Genomic DNA, 22,962 nt, shown 5'->3' with positions numbered 1-22,962 from the left:
GGCTTCCAAAAGAAATGTTTCCTAAAATACAATGTGTAATACAAACTTGGCTATATATGCAAAGGAAAACTAATTGCAGGGAAACAGAATTACTGTCTCAAATCCAAAGAGCTTGAGACAGGAAAGTTTCTGTCATTCCTCTTGAGAAATTAAAGCCCATTCACATTTAAGCTCTTCTCAGAAGCTTGTTCTGAACTTCTTGGAAAGAATTCAGGAAAGTGGAACAAATAGCATTTATTGTGATTCTGCGGTCTTTTACAATGGACAATATTATTGAAAATTATTTAGAAGGAACTTCATCATATTAGCCCAGTAGAAGTGCATGCCTCTGGATAATAAATGCCAATTTACAGGAGCTTTGCTAACTGGCATTACTCTTTATGAACTTATAAGAAGCAGTCCCTGAGCTCCTGAGGGGCCTGCAAACCACTCAGGGGAAAAACTCAGACCTATTCTGTTTGGGGTTTATACCATGGCACAGCAACAGGTTCAGGAAATACAGAACAACTCAGACTCCAGTCAGTATCAAAAATTAGCAGCCCTGGAAGTTCAGGGTAAGGTGACAGGGGTGTGTCAGTAAGTTTATTATAATTATCAGGTACTATGATGGGGTGTGTTGCATGGATCATCGTTGATGTTCCTAATTAAGCTGCTGATGTACAGAAAGCTATGCCAACAGGTATCTTTACAGGTCTGGATGCCAAGGCAAGAGCAGGAAAAAAGTAGGGAATTCATGCCTTTTTGTATTTTCATGCAGTAGAAAACAAGGGAATCAAAGGCTTAGACTCGAAAATGTGAAGGTGCTTCAGGGTGTTCTGTGAACAAAACCACGACCGTCTGATTTTCCCAGCGAAAGAATATCTCCTGGGGGGAGGATGTTTTTGTAGTAAAGTATAACTTTTTAGGATGTGCAGATTCAGTGTAAGTACTGCTCCCATTATTGGGTGGGTGGCTGGGTGAGACAGCAGAATAAATGGCTCGGTTTGCAGGGATGAGTAACGACCCAATTCCTCTGCTGAACTGAGGTGTGATTCCTTGGCAGGCTGATGTTGCTGTGGAGGCTGCATTCATTTGTATTTGCATACTATGGGGATTACTTTACACGGATCGCCTTCATTCTGTGTCTGAGCTGATGCTGAATCTTCTCTGTGGTGTTTATTACCTCAGACTGTATCTGCTCAGGAATTCTGTTCGAAAGGGGGAGTTTTTCACTCAGGGAGCACAGGTGTATGGCGGGAGGTAAAGCGATTTATGTGGAAAAAATAAGGAAATCTGCATTCAAACACGCTCTTTAGGTAATGGGAAGTTTAGTATGTCATTTGGTGCCAATTTAAGATAATTTCCTCTCCTGCTACAGAGATGTGAACTGAACCGCAGATTGTGTTGGCTCTTTCTAGTCTTTGAGAAGTATCAAAGTTAACGAGCCAGAGGGATAACGCTGGGGGCTGAGAATAGGGAGCGTGCAGTTTTATTCTTGCCCCGGCAATTATGCGCTACGCATGTGGCCACGGCGTTTAACTCTTGGTACCCTCAGTTTCTCTGCTTGACAAAATAGTGACTCACGCGTTCTGCGCGGGGAGCCAGCGCAGCGCTACCATTCCTGCTTGCGAAATCGCCTTTAAATCTTTCTGGAGAGAAGCCTTAATGGTCGCAGGGTAAGGCCAGCAGTGCCGCGGGCGGGATGCGGGCGCAGACACGTATCATTTCCCAGCCGCCCATCCGCGTTTTCCAGCCCGCTGGAACACCACGGGCGGGAGCCGGGCGGCCGCGCTCCCCCGGGGGCTCCGCGGGGCGGCGGGAGCCCCGCACGGTGCGGCCGGGCCCGCCAAGAGTTAACGGCGGCTCCCCCGGGGCCGCGCCGCCGCCTCCCCACGCCGGCGCTGCATTATTATTATTACCGCTCCCCCCTTCCCCTCGCCTTCCAGTTTTGGCAGGGGATTAAAGCAGCTCCCCCCTGTGGCAGCAGTGACCCAGAAACGAGTTTGATTCACGGAGTCCTTCCTCCATAACAAGTACAAACGTCAGTCAGAGGGAATCTGTGTGTGTGAGAGAGAGTGTGTGTGTGTGTGCTGTGCGTGTGTGTGGCGCAGCGAGCCGCTCTCCGTGCCCGCTGCCCGAACTCATGCGGCGGCCCCGAGCCCTCCGCGCAGGGGGAGCCCGGCCGCGCCGCCCGCCCTCGCCGCCGCCGCGCCGCCGCCAGCAGGTAACCGTGCCCGCCGCAGCGCCAGCCGCGGAGCCGCCAGCACAGCCATATTTGATGGGGTTTTTTTGTCGCTCCGGAGGCGGCGGGAGAGCAGTTTCGTGCCGAAGGTCGCTGCCTAGTGGAAATAAGATAGTACGTCATTAACATGGCGCCAAGAGCCGCGCCGCTCGGTACGGGGCGAGGGGAGGCGGCCGAGTTGCGGCTCCGCTATCCCACAAGCAACTTGTGCGGGGCTGTGGCGGGGCGGAGGCGGGAGGGGAGGCAGCGCTGCCGCCCGGTGCCGGCTCCGGCTCCCTTTTTGTTCCGCTGCACCGCGCAGCTGCCCAGGTGCGGCGGCCAAGTGAGGCAGCCGCCGGTGTTCCGTGCCGTGCCGTTCTGCGCCGTGCCGTGCCGTGCCGTGCCGCCGGCCCTGCGCCCCAGGCGTCGCTGCAGGCTGCGCCGCGGGGGCAGCGCCGGGATCGCCCGCCGCGGAAAGTAGGGAGCGTTGGAGCAAGTTGGTAGCCAGATGGCAATGGCAGAGCGCAAGTCTTGCTCGGATAGTGATGTGTAGGAAGGGGGTGGGGGAGAGAGAGAGAGCCATGGCCACTGTGTGGCACCGTGTTACCCAGATGCCCACGAGAGCCGTCGCCTCTCGCCGCGGGCGGGGAGCGCTGTGCGTGGGAGAGGAGGTGTTCGGTGTGCGGGAGCAGCTTTGCTTCCCCCCCCCCCCCCCCCCAGTCGCAGTTGGATTTGGCTTGTGGGGGGGAAAAATGCTTGGAAAGCATAAAAACTGCTCATCGGTGAAATTAAACAGAAGTTGCCTTTTGGAGCCGCAGCCGGTGTGCCTCCCGCTCCATGGGCGCTGGAGGCGCGGAGCGCCGGGCTGTCAGAGCTGGCCCCGTCCCCCCAGATGGGTGCGCGGTGTCTCCCGCTGGAGAGCGACTTGCCCGAGCCCCGAAGTGCACGTGTTTGAGAGTGGGAAAAGGCGGGGAAATGCGCGGGGCGGCATCGGGGCAGCGGCCGGCAGGTGCACGGCGCCCCCGGCCGCGGGGGCTGCGGCGGGAGCGGCGCGGGGGGCGCGCACAGAACTTGGGCAGGACGCGGGGGGGCCCGGCCCCTCCCGGCGCTGCCTCCCGGCGCAGGCCGAGGGGCGAACCCGCGTGGCCGGGCCGGAGTTTGTGGGCGAGGGAGCGCAAAGGCGGCCGGCGGTGTCGGGGCGCCACCGTAACATCGCGGGGGGAGCGCGGGGAGCGGCGGCGGACGCCCCAAGTTGCTCGGGCGGCGGTCGGGGCAGCTCGGCGGCGCGGCTCTTGCCCCGGTGCCCGGCGAGCGGGACGGAGCGGGGCTGCGGCATTGCTGTGTAGCGGGCCGCTCTCCCCGGGGAGGTGAGTGCGGCTCCAGCCATCGTTCCACTTGTTCCTCTTAGACAAAGCCACCCTGCCCGCCCCTGGGCTCGCCTAGTCGCCAGCTCCCAGGAGAATTTTGGTGGTGTTCGGTTTGTGGGTTTTTTTGGGGGAGAGGAGGTGGAGGGGGGATGTTTTGTTGTTTCGGTTTAATTTGCGGAATTTTTTTTTTTATTATTTGCTTTTCCCTTCCCGTTCGCGCCCGCCCGTTGGTTCCCGATAGGATGATTTTGGGAAGGGTGGAGGCAAAGGGTGTTTGTTTGTTTGCACCGCCTGCTGGTTGGTTTCCTGTGACAAGAGGTGATAACACAGTTTCCAGAACTGTCTGGGAGTGGGAGGAGAGACGGACAGAGAAAATGAGCTCGTCTCCGAGCCGCCGCTCCATCCGCCGTCCCGTCCGCCCCCGGGGGGAGGCGGGCGGGGAAGGTGCCGCGGCCGTTTTGGGCAGTGACAGCGCTTGGAGCCAGCGGCGGCGGAGCCGGGGGCACCAAGTTTGATTTGCAGCCGTGGCCGAGCGGATTGGTGCGGCCGGCGGCGGGGAGGAGCGGCTGCCGGCAGGCAGGAGAAGGAGGGGGCGAGCCGGGCTGCTTCCCATGGCAGCTGGCCGGGAAGGTGCCACCCCCGCGGGGGAGGTGTAGCCCGGCCGGGAGGCTGCTCCGTGACCTCGGCCCGCCGTGCCCCGCTGGCTCCGGGGTGGCGGGCGCGGAGCCGAGATGGGATCGCTGCGGGAGGAGGAGGAGGAGGAGGATGAGGAGAGCCGCCCTGAGCGGCACCCGGCCGGGCTGCAGCCCGGGATCGGCGTGAGCGCGGCTTTGGAAGTGAGTCCCGAAGGCTCGGCTGCTGTCAGCCTGCGGGAAGCGGCTCTGAGCCCGCACCTGCCGCCGGCCAGCTTCTCCTGCCGGCCCTCTCCGGCTGATCGGCTCCTTCTGAGAAAGTTTATTAGGCTCACCGGCAGGTGAGAGCCGGGGCATCCTGAGATATGTCAGCCCCTCACCCCTTCCCAGTCAAACAGGCCGAAATTCCAGCAGGATGTAGCGACACATCTTAATTGACGTTTTGATGTCAAAGGCTGAAGATGCTTTTATGCCAGCCCCATTTTTCTGAGAAACATTTAGCTGTTATTTGGAATAATTTCCTTTTTAAGCAGGTGCTGTCTTTTGACTAAGTCAGAAGCTGCCCACACTTGCAAACCTAAAACCTTCATTAAAGTTCTGCCAAAATGTGCTTGTTATGATTCTATTTCTAGAGGTTTCTCACACTCAGTGGGATATTGTTGAAACAGCAAGGATTGTATGTTTTAGTGGCAGGATTTTCCCTCTGGCTTCAGATACCACTTGCTCCCTGCTTTTGAGCTATGTTTAATACATATGTTTAAAATAAAATAATAATAATAAACTCCCCTTTCCTCTCACAGCTGCAGATTTCCCTTCCAGCTTCTCTGGTTTCATTCCCAATTCACAGAACTAGTAAAAAAACCCAAACTTCCAGTGTTTCCTCAAATGATTTCTCCATGTGTTTAGTACTGCTGCTTCATGCTCCTGTTTTCAGCTGGAGATGACCAAGGTGGAAGAGATGAACTGCAGTGGGTACAGGTTGGGTTGCATTAATTCTTGGAACCCAGTTTATGCATTGCTCAAGATTTTGTATGGTCAGGTTCTCTCACTCCCCCACACTTTGGGAATAATTTGCTGGCGCTGCTCAGGTAGGAAGTTGACATTATGAGCTGGTTTGCACAGGTGCATAAATGAGCACGTAGATTCCTGAGAAGTGTTGGTTGATATGGCCAAATTGTGCTTTTTTCATGTATTGATAAATTTTGAATAGGTGTGCTGAATTTAGTAGAAATATTCCCTGTGGAGAACACTGTTGGGCTTGTTTGCCAAGTAATTCTTTGTTTTGTGAGACTTGGAAGATTTTCATCCTCCAGATTTAAGGTCTGTGACTCTTTGCACTGTGGACGGTGCTGCATAATGTAATTTAAAAGTTTTAGCTGGATTTTAGTAATACAGCTTATTTCTGATGTGCTTCCTTTTTTTTTTTTTTGGTTTTTTTTTTTTTTTTTTTTTGTTTTAGGTCTAGGGTAGAAGCCAAAAAGCTTCTTGTGATGTCAGGTGTCAGTGAACAAGGGGTGGTGTTATAAATAAGCTATTTAAAAAGAGCCCAATAATAGAAGCCAAATGTCTGCATCTTCTACCCATTTTATTAAGCTGTGTCACACTTCACTTCCATTTGTACAATAGGTGTTCTGGAGCAATTTCTTGTGTACTAGAGATAATTAGGTCTTCATTTCATTGCAGTTAGTGGGTTACTTTGAGGAAAAGGCAGTTTTTCAGTTTGTCTTCAGGGTGTACATCTGTCATAACTCTGCTTTCTTCCCATTCTGTCTGTGCAGCTGTTCGGTGCAGTTTGTTACAGTGACACCCGTTAACATGGTTACAGTTAATTGTCTGTCAGAGTTTGAATTATACACTCTTTTACCCAGGGGTTTTTGCAGCCCTTGAAAATACTTCACTAAGAATTGTGCTGTGGAAAACCTTTGACCTGAGGATGTAGATTTTCCCATGTATAATTTTTTTTTACAATCTGGTTCTGTTTAGCTATTTGCATAACAAGGACTGACACACTTTACATCTTTCTCTTTGATTGCCTCTCTACTTGAGGTCAAACTGAGTGAAGATCTATGTGCACATGGATGTGTGTGTGCACACTGTTGTCCCAGTTTCTTGGGGTGGTTTCTGGAGTTCTGCTCTTTGCATTTTTTACACTCTTATCAGTGCAACTCCTGTGACTCCAGTGTGGGAGGAAAAAGGAAGTCTTGACATCAATGTCCTGTGGGGTCTTAGGGTTTTTTGGTAATTTATCTCTTGGAGAGGTAAGGATGGAGTAGCATGGTAATGACACTGCTAAAAATAGTGAATTTGCTGTGCTGTGTCAGGTTGCTGAGTCTAACCCATTGCACTGCATCTGTCATCAAATACTGGGAAGTGGACAGCAAAGCCTCCATGCCTACCTGCATCTAGTTATTTGTATAGATTGAGGTGTTTGTTGCTCAGCCCCACAAGAATATGTAAATTCAAATGCTGTTGTGTGACCTGACATTGATTATATTAGATTATTGTCCAGTCATTTCATTTGCACAACATTTACAAGTGTTTTGAAAAAGGCTTCCCACGCTCTCCAAAATACAGAAGTCAGTTTCAGGTGGTGTAATTTTGCCTTCAAAACCAATTTGAGCAAAGGCACGATGGAAGTCCAAAGTTACGTTCTTATGTTTAAAGTTTGTATCTAATCATTGAGCAAAACCCAGAGCTTAACTTGCAGGGCAAGCACGTTTAAAAAGAGTGGAAAAGCAACTGGTGATGTGTTTCTGTAAAACAGAGCAGCACCTCCAGCCTCTGGAGCAGCTCAGTAGGGCGTGCTCTAAGCTGTGCTTGGCCTCAGCTGTGCTGCCCTGGTGTGACCAGCTCATCTGAGGGTGACTGGGGGCTAAAAAGGCATGGTCTGTGTCCCACTGGTGCATTTATCATGCTGGTGTGACTGCATGAAGTGTTCTTGGATGCTTTGCTGCCTGTGGAATTGGAGTAACATTGCCAGCAGAATCGTGGCTGTTTCTCAAAAGCTGTGTTTGGCTGAAAGCTGGCATTAGCCTGAGCCCAGTTTGGTTTCTTCTCAGTAAATTGGTGGATGTTACACTGGTGTGTCAGGGGAAAACATCATCAGCGTGCTTGGTTTTGGTCTGACTGATTTCTGAAAGGATGCTTTTAACAAAAAGAAACAATCCTCTTTCGAGGAAATGAAACTGAAAGTTTGTAAATAAAGTTGCTGAGTTATTAGGAATTCACAGGAGTCACTGGAAACTCACAAGAGAGTGTGGCTTGGTGGGGCAGCCTTTGCCAGCTTAGGGTTGTTGGATGCAGCAGCTTTTGGAGTGCTGGGCTTTCCCTTTAGGTGAACAGTGTGTTGGGCAAGCACCCTTTTGGGCTGCTATAAGAATTTGGGAAAACCAGAAATGTTTGATGGAAGATCCTGGGTTCACCCACAAGCACTGCTTGGCTGACTGTGTCCTTTCTTCAGAGAAAGTCACATTCATTCTTTCATTGATTCTGAGAAGGGGTTTGGGAGCTTGTTCTGTGGCCTGGGTGGCTGCAGTGGATTTTTGTGGGAACTTCAGGGCTGGAGAGCAATTACGTGATTGCAGGCACTTAGGAATTGAGCTCAGTCATCTGGGTGTCTCCTCCTGCCCTGCAAGTGTTGCAGGCTGGGGTGCATAGCTTTTACTCCTGCTATTAAAGCTGGCCTCCAATGTTTTGCTGCTTTTATGCTTACATGGGAATTCTCTTTGCTTACAGGCATAGTGATTGTAGTGTTTGCCTGCTGGAACAGGGCAAAAACTTGAAGTATCAGTCTGCATCTAACTCACTATCCATAACCCATGTTTGTTTTTAATGTGCACTTTTTAACATGTTTCTTGTGTGGCTTTGAGTCACCACCACCTGACAGAAACCAGGAGCATTTCAGTTTGCGTGGTTGTACGTCTTGTTAGCTCTTCCAGTGTTACCTCTAGAACATGTGTTAGATATGAACATCTGGCGGCAGCAGTTTAAAATTATTTTAGAGGTTGAAAAAAAGCTGTACTTCTAATGACTGAAGTTCCAGGGGGTTAATCTCACAAGGTTTAAGTCTTGCTCTAAGAAGCCAAATGCTGTATTCTCATCTGTGATTTAGCTCCCTGTAAACTCAGGTTAGGCTCAAAGATGGGAAAATGAAATCTCTAAGTTTAATTTTTTTTCCCCACACAGATCTATAAAACAATCTCCCAGGAGTTTCATCAAATGGGATATTTCTTTTAATGTTACAATTGAGAACACAGGCTTTTCAGTGTGGCCAACTTCAGATGCCTGACTGCAGTGGACAAGCAAATTAGCTGCCTTATCTAAATACTCTGTGCTCAGGAAAGTGGCTTCTGCTCTGGATTATTTCCTGAAAAGCTCTGGAGAGTGCTTAAACTGTGGGAGGTGTGATTACCACTCTCCTTTAAACAGCAACCAAAAAGGAGATGTTGGGTTTTTTAAAGACACGTGGTAGGAAGAAGAAGGTTCCATCTTTTTCTTTATTTTTTGTTTGAATTTGCAGGAAGTATGTTAGGAGAAGATCAGCTCAAAATACGCTTGTCCAGAAGGATGTGAAGGAGCAGAACTCCAAATTTTCTTGTTTGTTGCAAGTTCACAGGTGTGTCTTAGTGTACATAAACTCTTTTGTTTTGCTTATCAGTGTATTGTGCTTTTCAGTCCATATGGGAAATAAACCAAGAAATGAACCAGAAATATACAAATTACACTTTTGAGACAGAACAAATTTCCTGAATTTTCTTCCAAGTTGCCTTTACTTTGTTTGTGCGAGATTTTTGCTAAGTGAATATCTTCTTTTACATTGCTGTTATTAATATGTGAACTAATAGAACAAGTACCTTACAGGTAGATATTCATCCCTCTAGTTTTGGCCTTGTAAGAACTAATTGATTTTTCAGCTCTGTCTTAGCCTGTTTTGGATCTGAATATTGGCTTTTTGTCTTTCTAAGTGACTGTATAGGAATTTGGCTCTGGATCTCTTAAATTTATACCAGATCTGTATTCAGTGGGTTTTGATGGTCCTGGCTAGTGTGGGTATTTATCCACTGGCAGCATTTCCATCTCCCATCATACACACAAAGTTTTGGCCTGCTTCAAAGCAATTTTTGGAGAGAATTCTTCTAGCCCTGTAAGAGGCTGCCACTGATGATTCTTTATTCTCTGGCATCAGACACTGCATGTGAACTTTTGCTTTATGAAGTGGTGACAAAAGGTCTTGGTGATGTGAACCATTCAGCTTCTTTTTAGTGAGCAAACTTTGCAGTTCAAAACTGTTGCATGTTTCAGTGACAGGTGTGTTAAATCCCACTCTGAAAAGTCAGTCTGTGGGAGGGAGGCTTGCCCCCAACTCTGTTTACAGGTGTAATATGAAATAGGAGGCAATCCTGCAATGCTCATGCTCTTAGAACTGTATTAATTTCTCTGCAAGCAGATATTTTTGTGCCTTATTGTAAATAGTGTCAGGTTTTTTTAGGTTTTCTTATTTTGGGTATCAGTCTTAGAAAAGTTGAAGGCATTACTGAATTTCTTACAATGAGCTGTGCTTTCAGTGAACAAAGTTGGAGCAGTTAATTCTTGCACTGAAGGACCACTGCAAGGAGTTTTATTGAGAGGGTTTGAGAAAGTCTGAGCTCACATGGAAATAAGGTTAGATTTTCTGCATTTAGCTAGAAGCAAAGGAATATTTTGGCTGTGTGCAGAGGTGGGTATGAGGGATTTGCTGCCAGCAGAGTGCCCAGACCTTGCTGATACCAGGATTGATATGTGATAAGCAAAGACTCAGGGGTTTTGATGTGCATCTAGAGCCCTTGTCAGTTTAACTTATGGTGGATATGCCTTTCTGGACTTGTCTTGTCATGTATTTGCCTGCTCTTCAACTTGACTTTTTTATAGCTTTTTACATGTAAATACTGACTAGCTATTTACAGCTTCCTTGTTGTTACTGAATTTGGCTTCATTCCACAGGGAATACACGTGAAAATGTCAGTGCCATGAGAACACCACTTAGAAAGATTTGGAACTTTTGGCCTTTTTATCACAGCCCCACGTGCTCAGGAATTTGGTATTGGTAGAAATCTGGCAATTTGGAGGAGCCTCTGAGTAATCATCTGAATAATCTTACTCCCAAAGAACAGTTAGTGTTAGGCATGGTGCTGAAATGTCCCTGCAGGAGGACGTAACCCTCTCATCTGAGAGGGTGGTGCTTTCCAGGGCATAGATGATGCATGTTTAGTTAATCTGGGAAAACTGGGCTTGCTACTGCTGATGTTTTGTTTTTTATGTGTAAGTGGATGACTTTAATCTCCGATTTCGTAAATCTGGCACTTTAAACAGGAACAAAATTGCTCCAAAAATATATTAGCCAAAGTAAATATTGACACAAGCAGGAAAAACGTTATTGTATTGCGAATCTAGTGGCAGAATAGGCAGGGGAAGTTAAGCACATTGGCTGCGGATATTTAGTGATTTTAACGCCTCTCAGGACAAAATTCAGCTTTTTGGTGGGGGGAAAGCATGGGTGGGACTGTCACTGCCACTCTCCAGTGCTGTTCACCTGCTCCTGGGATAACAGCCTAATTAAGCACCCTTGAGAGGTTCCCTGTTCATCTTTCAGCTGCTGCTGGAGTTGTTTGTTTTCCTTTGTGTGCTGTAAATGCTCGCATGCCATCAGAAGCGCAAGCTGCTGAGTGTGTGTCATTACCTGGGGTTAAGTGCTGTCTCATTGCTTCCCAGGCTGCCTGCTGTTTCCCGGGGAGATCATGAAACGACATCGGCTTCCTAGCAGCAGTGAGGACTCTGACGACAATGGCAGTAAGTGCTCCTTTGGTGGAGAGTGCAGGAGGTTACGAGCTGGAAAAACGTGTCCTAACGCAGTGCTCCATGTGCCAGAGGCATTCTGCATCGTGGTTGGGCTGGGAGCAATGGGTGTTGGAATGATCTCGGTCATTCTGAGCACAGGTGGGCTGCAGATCCAGCATCCCCCGTTGAACTGACATTTTAGTGAATGAGATAAAACAAGAGCTAAACTAGAACGTGTAGCTTTAAAGAATAAAAGAAAAGAAGAGCTTTTACCAATTAAAATATGAAGCAGTTAATCTTGGAATTGAAGTTCTGAAATAGATACAATTGACTGACCTTTTTACTTCTTACAGTGCTTGTTTATATTGTCATTTGCTATGCAATGTAAACCTTCTGTCAAACTTGAAAAATTCTCTACAAATTCATGTCCCACAAGAAGTCAGTGGTCATCTTGGAAATCTTGGCAAGCAGCATAAATTATCATTATAAGGACAGAGTGGGCATGGAGACATCTGCCCGTGGAAGTTTGCATAAGGATTTTAAATTTGCTTCAGTCTTCTCACACAGTGGGCAAGTATAGTACTTAAGCAGAAAAGAATTACAGACCCTAAAAGTTGTTCCTCACTGCATTTGATTATTTTCTTTGAGGAATTGCTTACAAGAGTTTGAATTCAGCAAATCACTAATTTGGATACACAGCATATTTATGGTTTTTAATTGTTCCTGTACTGCTGTAACTAGCACACAGTGCCGTACAAATACGTACAATATAAAACTTCTGTCAAACTTGAAAAATTCTCTACAAATTCATGTTGCACAAAAAGTCAGTGGTCATCTTGGAAACCTTGGTAAGCAGCATAATTTAATCATTATAAGGACAGAGTGAGCATGGAGACATCTGACATTGTCCATGGAAGTTTGCGTAAGGATTTTAAATTTGCTTCAAGTCTTCTCACACCCTCTTACACACTGGGCAAGTATAGTGCTTCAAGCTTAAGTAGAAAACAATAACAGAGCAAAAAGCTGTTCATCACTGCATTTAAAGATTTTCTTTGAGGAATTGTTTACAAAAATTAGAATTCAACAAATCACTAGTTTGGATACAGGAGGGTTTTTATTTTTTTATTTATGGTTTTTAACTGTTCCTGTACTGCTTTAATTAGCACACACTGTGATATCTCTCTCTGTCTTGTGTTTGGATTCCAGGGACTGATAATCTTTCATTTAAGCAGAAAAAACAAGGTGAGGGGGGGAGGGACAAAATACCATTTTGGGGGATGTGCCAAGGTGTCTTATTTGCCCAAATGAGCAAGTAGATTGCACTTGGCAATACTGCAGCCTAGCCAGTTGTCAGGGAGGTTTTTGTGGTTTTCATTTGACCTATCTGGATGCACATCTTGAAGCCTGGGGTTTTTTTTTTCTAAAATTTCAGTCTGAAAATGATTGGGGTGGTTTCCTAGGTGCTTTTGAATGCTTCACTGTGAGAATTTACTCCTGTGGTACACTGTGGCTCCATGTGCTTCACCTGCATGCATTTCATAGGTGTGTCTGTGCTGCCTCTGCTCAGGTATGGCCAAAGCTGCCTCTCTAAACAACCCTGGGCAAACTGGTGCTGAAATCAAGTAGTAAAGGTGAAGGGATTAGAGAAGGTAAGAACTAGCAGGCTGATTAGGAGTTGATCCAAATAAGGATTGAGCAAAATCTCTTAGAGGTGAGGAATTGGGCTTGGTTTTGGAGAGCTACCTGCAGCTGGGGGATTTTGGAAGAAGAAACCCCAAACCAATCAGACATGTTTTTATTGGTTAGAAGTTTAGTTGAGGTTATTAAAATTGAAATCTGTGTACTTCCCAGAAACAAAGCTGTGTTTTTATTTGTAAGGTAAAGTAGCAGCGCACATGATGTCTTCCATTAAAATTTAGCTTCACCCTTTTTTCATTCCTTAGCAGCTTTATAAAATAGAGTTTTGTATTATTAATCTTTATTTTCACTCTCTTAGCTGTTTTCTTTAAGCCTTTGATCTCTTCATGTGCCTTGTGTAACAGCTTTTACCAAATAAAATATGAAGCAGTTAATCTTGGAATTGAAGTTCTGAAATAGATACCATTGACTGACCTGTTGCTGATTACAGTGCTTGTTTGTAATGTCATTTGATGTATGACTGTTTGGAATAGAGCTATCAACTTAGTGAATTATATTTTCCACAATATCTGTTCCATAGATCATGATATAAGAAAATGAGTTTGAAAAAGAAAAGGAAGCCTCTTGCCCTTTTATGATATGTCTATTTTAAAGCCTGGTTATTGCAGATAACTTCACTGAATGAATTGCATGGCAAAGGTAGTGAGATTTTTAAAAGTTTTTTCAAATATTATTTGAATGTATACCATTTCCTTTGCATTACACTTGTTCTTTCCTTGATTATGTTGATTATGGTGGTTTTTTTGTTTTTTTGGGTTTTTTTTGCCTCTTGTTACTGGGTGAATTAAGATATAGGTTCCTGCATACTCATTCTATTTCTATATACGTGTTCAGAAGGAGTGTTTAATGTGAGGTCAGCACTTCCAAGGCTTTTTGTCATTCAGACTTCCCTGAAAAGAATGACTGACTTAGCTTAGGTCCTTTCCTCTTTTCCTGTTGCAGGAGATACCAGTGGTTCCTTGCAACTCTATTTGAATGTCAAGGGTGTCCCCTTACAGGTTTCACCTTCACAGGATCTCTCTTGCCTTTGGTAGAATTACTGATTACTCTTCACTATGTTTGTTTCTGTAGTCTTACTTTGCCAGTAGTATCTCTCATCCACTGTACTTGCAGTAGTCTTAGAAGGGGAAGCAAGTTTCTCCCCCAAAAAATATGAAAATTTCTCTTGATTTTTTTGTGGTATGTATTGAAAGCTTCAAGTTTTTCCCCCCTCAAACAATATAAAAATTTCTACTGATTTTTTGTGATCTGTATTGAAGATTTCAAGTTTTTCACTGGGTGTTTTTCCTTCTCACAGTTTCCAGAGCCTGACAACAATTAAATTTGACTATTCTGGGACAACAATTACATTTGACTAATCTGGGTGTTTCAAACCGACATCATCTAATTGAAAAGCTGCAATTTTAATCAATTCCTGGTTGGAATCCTGTTGGCAAACACATGCTTCCCTTTCAGTCAGTGGTGTTTCCTGACTCTCCAGTGGACTTGTTGCTTCATGGTTTTTGAGCTTAGGGCTCAGCCTTGCTCTCCCTCATCCTAAATGGGGATTGTGCCTCCAGCTGCTGCAGTTGTGCAGCTGATTTCTGCATGCCATGCTTTACTAGGCTGTGATCAAGCGTCTCAAATTCATCATGAGGGTCACTGAGGAAATGTGGTTTGACTAACCTGAATGATGGTGATTTTTTGGACTAGGCTTGTGCAACCTGGAAAATATTTTGAAATCTACATTTTATTCTCTTGAGCTCAGGATCCTGAATATTTGGAATGTAATAGTAATGATGCCACTAATAATGGAATTTATTTAAAAAAAAAAGGAAGTTGTTTTTCATTAGATCACTGAACTGAATCAGTTTCCTTGGTAGTCACAAGGAAACAAAGCTCATACCCAAGTGCTAAAAATAAATTATTCTGGAGATACAGTAGTTCTTCAGAGGGAGAAAAAGGTGCTCTCATCTTGTGAGATGAAAGAAGGGAGAATGGCTTTCATTTAGGAGCAAAATAGAGCAGAGGAGAAAGCTTAACAGCATGGCTGCAGTCCTGGAGTATGTACATGTATTTACTGACTCATGTAATATATTTCAGTGTGGGTGTTTTTGTGGTTTTTTGCAGAATTTTAAAGACCTGCAGCCTAAAGTCAGCACCCTTGCTTTTCTCATCACTTCTTTGCCCTCAGACTTGATTATTTTCCGAAAGCTAAGCTCCCAAAAGTATTTATTTCATGTACTTCAACCTAACTACTAGAACTTGTTAAGCTGTGTCCCCTTAGAATCAGAATTCTAAATCCTCATTTCAACACAAAGCCAAAATAGCATATTTGAAGCACTGGGCAGGAGGTGTCAGTGCCAGTTTTGCCTGGCAGTTCTGAAGTGAGTCCCTGGATATCTGAGCATGTTCTCAGGGATTTCATTTTCTGAAATTAGAGGTCACTTTTGAACATCTTACCCGTGAAATATAATTGAATGAAAAATGACTGCAGGCATTGCTCTGGATGTTGAACTTTTGTCTAAATACAGAGGAATGGTGTTGAGAGAGGAGGCTTGGGGAAGTGCCTAAGAGTTTTTGCTCCTGAAAGCTTTTCTTCTTTGCTCACCTGGCAGAGCTTGTTTGTTCCTGTGGCCTTCCAGATAGTGCAGTACAGCAGCTATAATGGGCATTCATATTAGCCAGGCCCTTCATAAAAGCCTTGTCATGTACATGCTGCATTCTTCAAAGCCTGCAGAAAGGAAATCAGTAATGTTCACCTCAAATCCATGACACTCCTGATTTCTGGTGGCTGGCTTTGGTAGTTTTTAAGCAAATTTTGTTACACTGCATTTCAGCTTGCTGCTCTGTTGCTAAACCTTCTCTTTATGGTTTGGGGTCTCACTCTAATTAAATGTTAGATAGTGAAGCTGCTTCAGCTTTCCTGCTCAGTGTTTGACACCTGGCTTTTTAGTCTCATTGGTCTGTGAATCTGCAAAGGTGGTTTGTGCTGAATATTCCATATGCTGTTTCCTGGTGAGATCAAGTTGTGCAGTGGAGGAGTTCCCATTTATAGCTTCAAGGCATTCCTTTTTTGCATAAATTGGTTTGACATGTGGACAGCTTGTTTTTGAGAAAGGTCTGAAACTCATGGGCATTTGTATAAGGGGTATTGTGAGAAATCCAGGCACTCCTTGGTGTCCAAGAGAGTTTGTGTGCTGTTTCCCATGAGCAAGGAATTCAAAGCATGATTTTATTCAGACTTTGCTTGCTTTTTCATTAATTCTTGGAGGGGTTATCAATTTATCACACTCCTACATGCAGAGTGTCCAAGAGGAGAACTGAAGACACTTGCAAATGAAAAATACTTCCAAGATTTACAGAGTTTCACGTGAGTTCTGAGAAATGAAAGATTTAATACCTGTGGATTATGGAATAGAGTTCTGTAATTTAGGCAGACCCTTATTGTATCATTGCTAAACAAATGTTATTTTAAAGTTAAACGAATTTTGCCAATATCCATTGCACTGACTGAATGAGGAGGATCTTAGATTTAGAAAGGGCTTTGAATCCCAGTGGGTTCCTGTAGTGTTTGAGATGGATCCCAGGGTGCCTTCACAAAGGTTACTGACTACATAACCTTGGGGGTGTGTGTCATTTACTGTGGAATTGCAGCTGCTGCTGGCCTGAAATGTGCTGATTGCATGTGCAGAGCTTTGTGCAGCAAGGAAGGTTTTTTTGTTTTTCATCTGAACCTGCCAGGAGGGTAAGGGATGGTGACAGAACAGCAGAATGTAATGTAGTCACAGTGCTCAGAATTTGGGTGAAGCAGCAAGAGGAGTGGTCACTGTGTGCCTTTGAAAAAGGCTTGGTGAGTGATGGCAGATGGTAAGAACCAGCATCTTACCGGGAGATTAATCTCAGAGTGGGCCAGAGTGGCTTGTGCTGAAGTTGCTGGAACAATCTGGAAGAATGATTTGAAAGGCTTATCTTGCCTGATAGGGTATCACATCTGAGGAGGGGACTTGCCATAATGATGACCATCATTTGACAGGAGGAAAAGTGCCAGGAAAACAGCAGCTCTGGACATGAGGAGAGCAGGCACAAAGCTGTTCAAGTAAATAAAGTCCTCTGGGAAAATGTTTTTGCTGGTGCTGGGGTCCATCAGTGCTTGTCAGTTTTTAAACACCACCACCTAAGGGCACAGGAGCAGGCAATTCCTAAATGTTGCAAGTCAAGCAGGCAAGGCAGAAGGCTGGGTTGAGCAGGGATGTCCTCTTGGATGTAAGCCAAAAAAAGGAGGTGCATGCTGAGTACAGCGAGGTCAGGTGACATGACAAGAGCACAGAGATGCTGCTTGGCACTGTAGGGAGAAATTCATGTGGCCAAAGCTCATGTGGAGTTAAAGGTGGCCAGAAATGTAGGGAACAATGAAGAGTTTTGTTAAATACATTAATGGCAAAAGGCAGTATTGAAATAGCATCAGCCTGTTACAGGGTGGGGATGGTCACCCCACAAACAGGGACAGGGACATGGACAAGGCAAGAGGTGTTTAATGCATTCTTTGCCCCTGTCCTCAATGCTGATGATGGACCAAGGGGGTCTCAGTGCCCTGAGCTGGAGGATCATCATGGTGAGAATCATCAATGCCCAGTTGACCCTGAACTTGTGCAGGATCTGTTGCTGCAGCTGGATCCCTACAAATCCATGGGGCCTGATGGGATTCATCACAGCATCCTCAAGGAGCTAGCTGATGTCACTGAAAAACATTTCTTGATGATTTTTGAATGGTTTCAGGAATCCTGAGACATCCCAGCTGACTGGAAACTGGTAGACATCGTCACAGTTTTCAAGAAGTATGAGAAGGAAGATCCCAGAAACTACAGCTCTGTCAGTGTCACTTCAGTGCCTAATCATGGAAAAGATCAATTTAATCATGGTAAAGTCATGGAAAAGATTATTTGGGGAGGTACTGAAAAGCAGCTGTGGGATAATGCAACCAGCCAGCACAGCTTTGTGAGGGGAAAGTCCTGCCTGTTGAATCCTTCTACAACAGAGTGACCTACTTGGTTGATCTAGGAAAGCCAGTAGATGCAATCTTTTTGGAGTTGAGCAAAGCTTTGCACACTGTGTCTCAGAAGATCCTTCTGGACAAGATATCCAACACAGAGCTGGATAACCCTGTCACATGATGGGTGAGCCACTGGCTCATGGGTCAGGCAAAAAGGATTATAGGGAGTGGGGTGACATCAGCTCGTGTCCAGGCTCTGCAGGGCTCCCTCCTTGCCCTGTGCTCTTCAACACCTTCCTAAATGGCCTGGACATGGAGCTGAAAGGAATGCTAAGCAACTGTGCCAAGGACACTTCATTGGGAGGTGCTGTCAACTCCCCTGAGGGCAAAGAGGCCCTGCAAGAGCTCAGAGATAAGAGAGATGAGCAATCACCAACCAAATGAAGGGCAATAAGGACAAGTGCAGGATTCTGCACCTGGGGTGGGGCAACCCTGGATGTACAGACAGACTGGGCAATGAGATACTGGAAAGTAAGGCCACAAAAAGGGCCCTGGGGGTCCTGTTGATGGAAAGTTGAATGTCAGCAGTGCCCTGGTCAGCCAGGAGGGCAGCCCTGCCCTGGGGACATCAGGGACAGCATTGCTAGCTGGGCAAGGGAGGGGATTGTCCCCTCTGCACTGGGGTGGCCTCAGCTCCAGTGCTGGGGGCAGTTCTGGGGTGCCACAATATAATAAAGACATTAAGCCATGAGAAACCATCCAGAGAAGGTCCACAAGGATGGTGGAGGGTCTGGAAGAGTGGCTGAGATCACTTGGTCTGTTCAGCTTGGAGAGGAAGAGACTGAGGAGAGACATTGTGATCTTCAACATCCTCGTGAGGGGAAGCAGAGGGGCAGGTACAGATCCCTTCCCTCTCATGAGCAGGGACAGGACTCAAGGAAATGGCATGAATTGAGCCAGGGAGGTTTAGGTTGGACATCAGGAGAAGGTTCTTCACCCAGAGGGTGGTTGGGCACTGGAACAGCTCCCCAGGGCAGTGTCACAGCACCAGCCTGACAGAGCTCACAAAGCATTTGAACAATGCTCTCAGGCTCATGCTGTGACTCCTGGGGAGGAGTGCAGGGCCAGGAGTCAGACTCCATGATCCTGGTGGGTCCCTTCCAGCTCAGCACATTCTGTGATGCCATGATTCATTTTTGGAGAGGCACATTCATTTTTCTCTACAAGACTGCTAGATTAAGTACACCTAAGTCCACTGGAGTTTCAAGGCCTTGACAGCATCATGTTATCAGCCTGTGAATGGGAGGTGCTCAAATTGACTTTGATAACCTGTGGTAAACTTGATTTAAAACTTATGGTAAAACATTGCTACCATGGGAATTGGTCTGGGGCTCGAGTGGCACTTGGGTCTTGTGCTGAAAAAGAAGATGAGGTCAAGGATTCCAGACTGTTATAAGAGTGATGTGTGCTGTGTGTGTTCTGTGAGATGCTAAAGCTCAAATCCGTGCTGCTGAGGAAAGGGATGACAGGTGGCAACTTGTGTTAAAGTGCTGTGGCAGGGAGCTGCAGGGATGGCTCATTAGGTGTGTCAGAGACTGAGCACTTGTGCTGTGGTGCTGTAAAGCACTGCAGAGATCTCATGGATCCACACGTTGTTCAGCAGCTGCAACTGGGGAGTCGTCAGCTGATAGTGAATTTCAAGGAGCATTGCTGTTGACAAGAGATAAAAGGCTATTGCTTCTTGTGTTTTGATCTTGGATGAGATTATTGTATTATAATGTGCTATAAAGATAAGGAAGATAGATGGGCAAGCCCTCCAGCACCAGGAAAGTGAGAAAGGAAATTTGGCTTTGTGAAATGCTGTCTTAGGTGGTGTTTGCTTGCATGCTGCTTTCTGAAGACTTCGGCCCAGCCAGCTCCTTCTGTGCCTAACACAGTGGAAACTGCCCCCAGAATAGTTTTTGCTTCTGTTTGCTTTGTGCTGGAATTTGAGTCCAAGCAGGGAGATATTTCTACGTGGCACAGAGATGCTGCTGTCAGGAGCTGTGGGCCAGCACTAAATGGAGAGATTGAGCACCTCTGTTTTCTCCCCGGGCTGTAGATCTTTGTGACAGCGTTGGCAGCAGCACCTCGTTGGTCTCAGAGTGAGCTGCAGAGCAGCACAGGCATCTGCAAGGGCTGGTGCTAAGCAGGAGTGACAGGCAGACATGGATCTGTGTCAGGGCTGCTTTGCTGTGTCGTGCTGCCTGCTGGAGCAGGGGAGCAGCAGTGGATTTACCGTGGGAGAAGTGTAAAGAAGTGAGGCTTTGAAGTGTTCAAGGCTGCAGCAGCAGGTAGTTCTGCAGGGACACAGCTGGGTGCCTCACAGGTGGCTTTACAACAGCCTTGTGCATGATACCTAATAGCTGAGACTTCTCTGCTCATGCTGAGCAGTGTATTAGTTGTGGGGTAGAATCCCCGAGGCTTTGAATTGTTTTATTGGTTCCAAGCAATTTTCTGTTTTGATTGGATTTTTTTTTTCCTTGGGATGAAAACGTATTCTTGACAGATCATTTAATAAAATGATGCAGTTAAAATTGATTAAGTTTTTCCTTTTGGGAAGCCTGTGTTCTTCACAAGTGGGGAAAAAGAATGCACACTCCTTGATTGCTTTCTTTTATTATCAGGAGGCGTGTGTGTTACATACACCCCGTGGCAGTATTATAAGAACACTGTATTTACAGTGTGAAGTGTTCATAGCAGCTTTGGGGAACAGAAAAAAATTCCTCTTTGAGTCTGAGAAATCCTTTGCAGCACCAGTGGTGTGTTAGAGCTCTGCCTCCCTTGCTGAGGATGACACCTTTTTCATGCTTTGGGATTCCTTTTTGCTTTTTTCCTTTAAGTAGATAAATGCAAAAGGAGAACTAAGAGCAGGTAAGAGGAGTAGGATCCCTCTCCCTTTGTTCTCAGTGATGAAATCCTTTTAAAACACACAAACACCTTGGTTATCTGAAAGAATCTGAACTGTGAGAGAATCCAAATAATCTTGGTCTCTCTCCTAGAGTGATGATGCTCAGTAGGCTGCTGTGTTCATCCATTCATGTAACTCTTAATAAGATCCCTTTTATCTCTGATGTCTAAACAATGATGGAAATGCATGTTTTGGATGTCTGTATTTGGCTTCATGCCTTGGACTTGTGTATTTTTCATATTTACTGTTTCTCACATGGCTTATGGTAGCATGGGCTCTCTTAACATCTCACTGTTTTTCCATCTGCTGAGAAACTCATTCATCCCATGAGGTATATAATGGTATCTTACACAACTTTTATATCTTCCAAATCCCAGTGATTCAGACTTGCCTTACGATTTTTGAAAAAAAATTAATTCTGTTTTACCATAACAGAGTTTAACTCTTGTCTTGATCTTTAGGTGCTTTTCTAGTCTTGGTGATCCTAATCCAGTTTGGGACTAGGGCTAGTACTCTTAAAACTTGATGAACGCAGTGATTTTGGATACTTTATGGAAGGTAATGATTTTGGTGAAGTGTCTGGAATCTTCCTGAAATCACTGAGCTAGGTTCATGTGCTTATTACAGTACAGAAGAGCTGTTTTTTTTTCTTAAAATCCTGTGTTTTGTTTTGACCAGAGTAGATTCTGCCTTCTGTATAATCCAGGGGTGGTTCTGCATGCACTCAGATGTACAAATCAGATCAGTAACCACTGAAGGAGGTGTAATGGGCTGTGAATTGCTGCTTTCAGTGAGGTCCCTTTGCTGGATTAAGTCTGAAAATATGGCAAGGATGCTTAATAGACAAATAACATCCTAAATTTTCCTCCTGCACTTCTATTGGTGTAGGCAGAGTGGGTGGATGGCTTATTAATGAGGGCTTTGGGAAATTCAGTGCCTTGGGCTTGGCACTGGTGAAGACAGTGACATTTTCCCATTAGCTTTGATGGAAGCAGAATTGAAACTCTGTTTGGGATTTCAGAAGTAGTTAAATTCAATACTCTTATGGGCTGGATATTTTGCTGTCATTTGGCTGGCTCTTTCAATTTCTTCCTTTCTTGTCTAAGCAGTGGTGCTGGTTTGAATCTGAATTCAAGGCTTACAGTCTGGCTTTGTTTATTCAGTGAGTAAATGTTTTCCCTATTGACGTGGAGCCCTTGCCAAAGGTCATCTGCTAGCTGCAGTGTGTAGTAAAACCTCAGTCCCATGAGGAATTCTTCCACTATTTTCTCCTAGCATTATGTAGTTTGCACTGCTCAGAAAAATCCAGCAGCCCCTTCAGTAACAGTGTTTCCACTGTGAGTTCACCAGTGTTGTGTGCAAGGAAGAGGCTGTTACAGAACTACCTGAGAAACTTTCTTTCCTTATTCAGCGGAAAAAAAACCCTCATTATAATAAATGCTGAGGAAGGCTGGCTGTGTTTGACTTGTCTCTTAAGCATGGAAGTTTTACGTAGTGTGCTTTCATACACCACTTAAAAAATCCTCTAAAGTGAAGCTCCTGTAGTTTTGATGATAAGAGTTAGTTGCCCTTTTGTGAAACGTGGAACAGTTAATTAATCCAGTGACCAAACCCTTGTGTACATGGACACAGAAGGGTGCATTTAAGACACTTGTTCTGATGTGTAAGATGACACAGTGAGGAAATGGAGATGGGTGATATGGCAGGGATTGGCTTACTCCTCACCTTTGTAGCTTCTTTGTGGCATGAGAGAGACCTGGAAAAAGCTGCCCATACTCTTTTTTAATTCAGTTTATGATCAGCTGTCATCAGAGCTGAATTAAAGGACACTGGTAAAGACCCAGAAGTACATCACACTGCCACTAGACTAATTTTGCCAGATGCTTGCCTTACTTGGGAACAGCTGTGTTAAAGCCTCCAGACTCATCTCTCACCCGTGGCATTCACATTCCCTGAACAGGATTCTTTCACCCAGGGTTTTTCTCCTGGGAAGCTGAGAAGCCTCAGAGAAAAGAAAAACAATTCTTATCTCATTTGTTTCTCCTGTGTTGTGCTCATGTGGAATGTGTTTGGACATTGTTTACCCACAGGTGATTGTTCCATTGCATTCTGCTGTGGGTTGTTTTCACTCATTGGCCAATCAGGGCCAAGCTGTGCTGGGACTCTGGAGAGAGTAATGAGTTTTCATTATTATCTTTTTAGCCTTCTGTAAGTATCCTTTCTGTATTCTTTAGTATAGTTTAGTGTAGTATTATTTAATATAACACAGCATAATAAAGTAATAGATTAGCCTTCTGATAAGATGGAGTCAGATGCATCATTCTCTCTCC

At 45.5% G+C, this 22,962-nt stretch overlaps 1 protein-coding gene across 11 annotated transcripts in view; it reads left to right on the top strand.

The window, feature by feature from the left end:
- Window positions 1–1,516: 1,516 nt before the first annotated feature.
- The window catches only part of JADE1 (jade family PHD finger 1), a 46,259-nt gene continuing 24,813 nt past the window's right edge, over window positions 1,517–22,962 (top strand). Inside the window, exons 1-3 of one of the 11 annotated variants that reach the window (XM_074541993.1) lie at window positions 2,165–2,203; window positions 8,719–8,814; window positions 10,947–11,024. In XM_074541993.1, coding sequence (XP_074398094.1) covers window positions 10,973–11,024 — 52 coding nt within the window. In that variant the 5' untranslated portion in view covers window positions 2,165–2,203; window positions 8,719–8,814; window positions 10,947–10,972. The other 10 variants (XM_074541998.1, XM_074541997.1, XM_074541992.1 and 7 more) reach the window with 10 other exon arrangements.

The sequence above is a fragment of the Zonotrichia albicollis genome, chromosome 5 (genome assembly GCF_047830755.1).
Source record: "Zonotrichia albicollis isolate bZonAlb1 chromosome 5, bZonAlb1.hap1, whole genome shotgun sequence".
Classification (NCBI taxonomy): domain Eukaryota; kingdom Metazoa; phylum Chordata; class Aves; order Passeriformes; family Passerellidae; genus Zonotrichia; species Zonotrichia albicollis.
The sequence above is the reverse complement of the archived record's forward strand: the minus strand, read 5'-3'. Positions and strand labels throughout refer to the sequence as shown.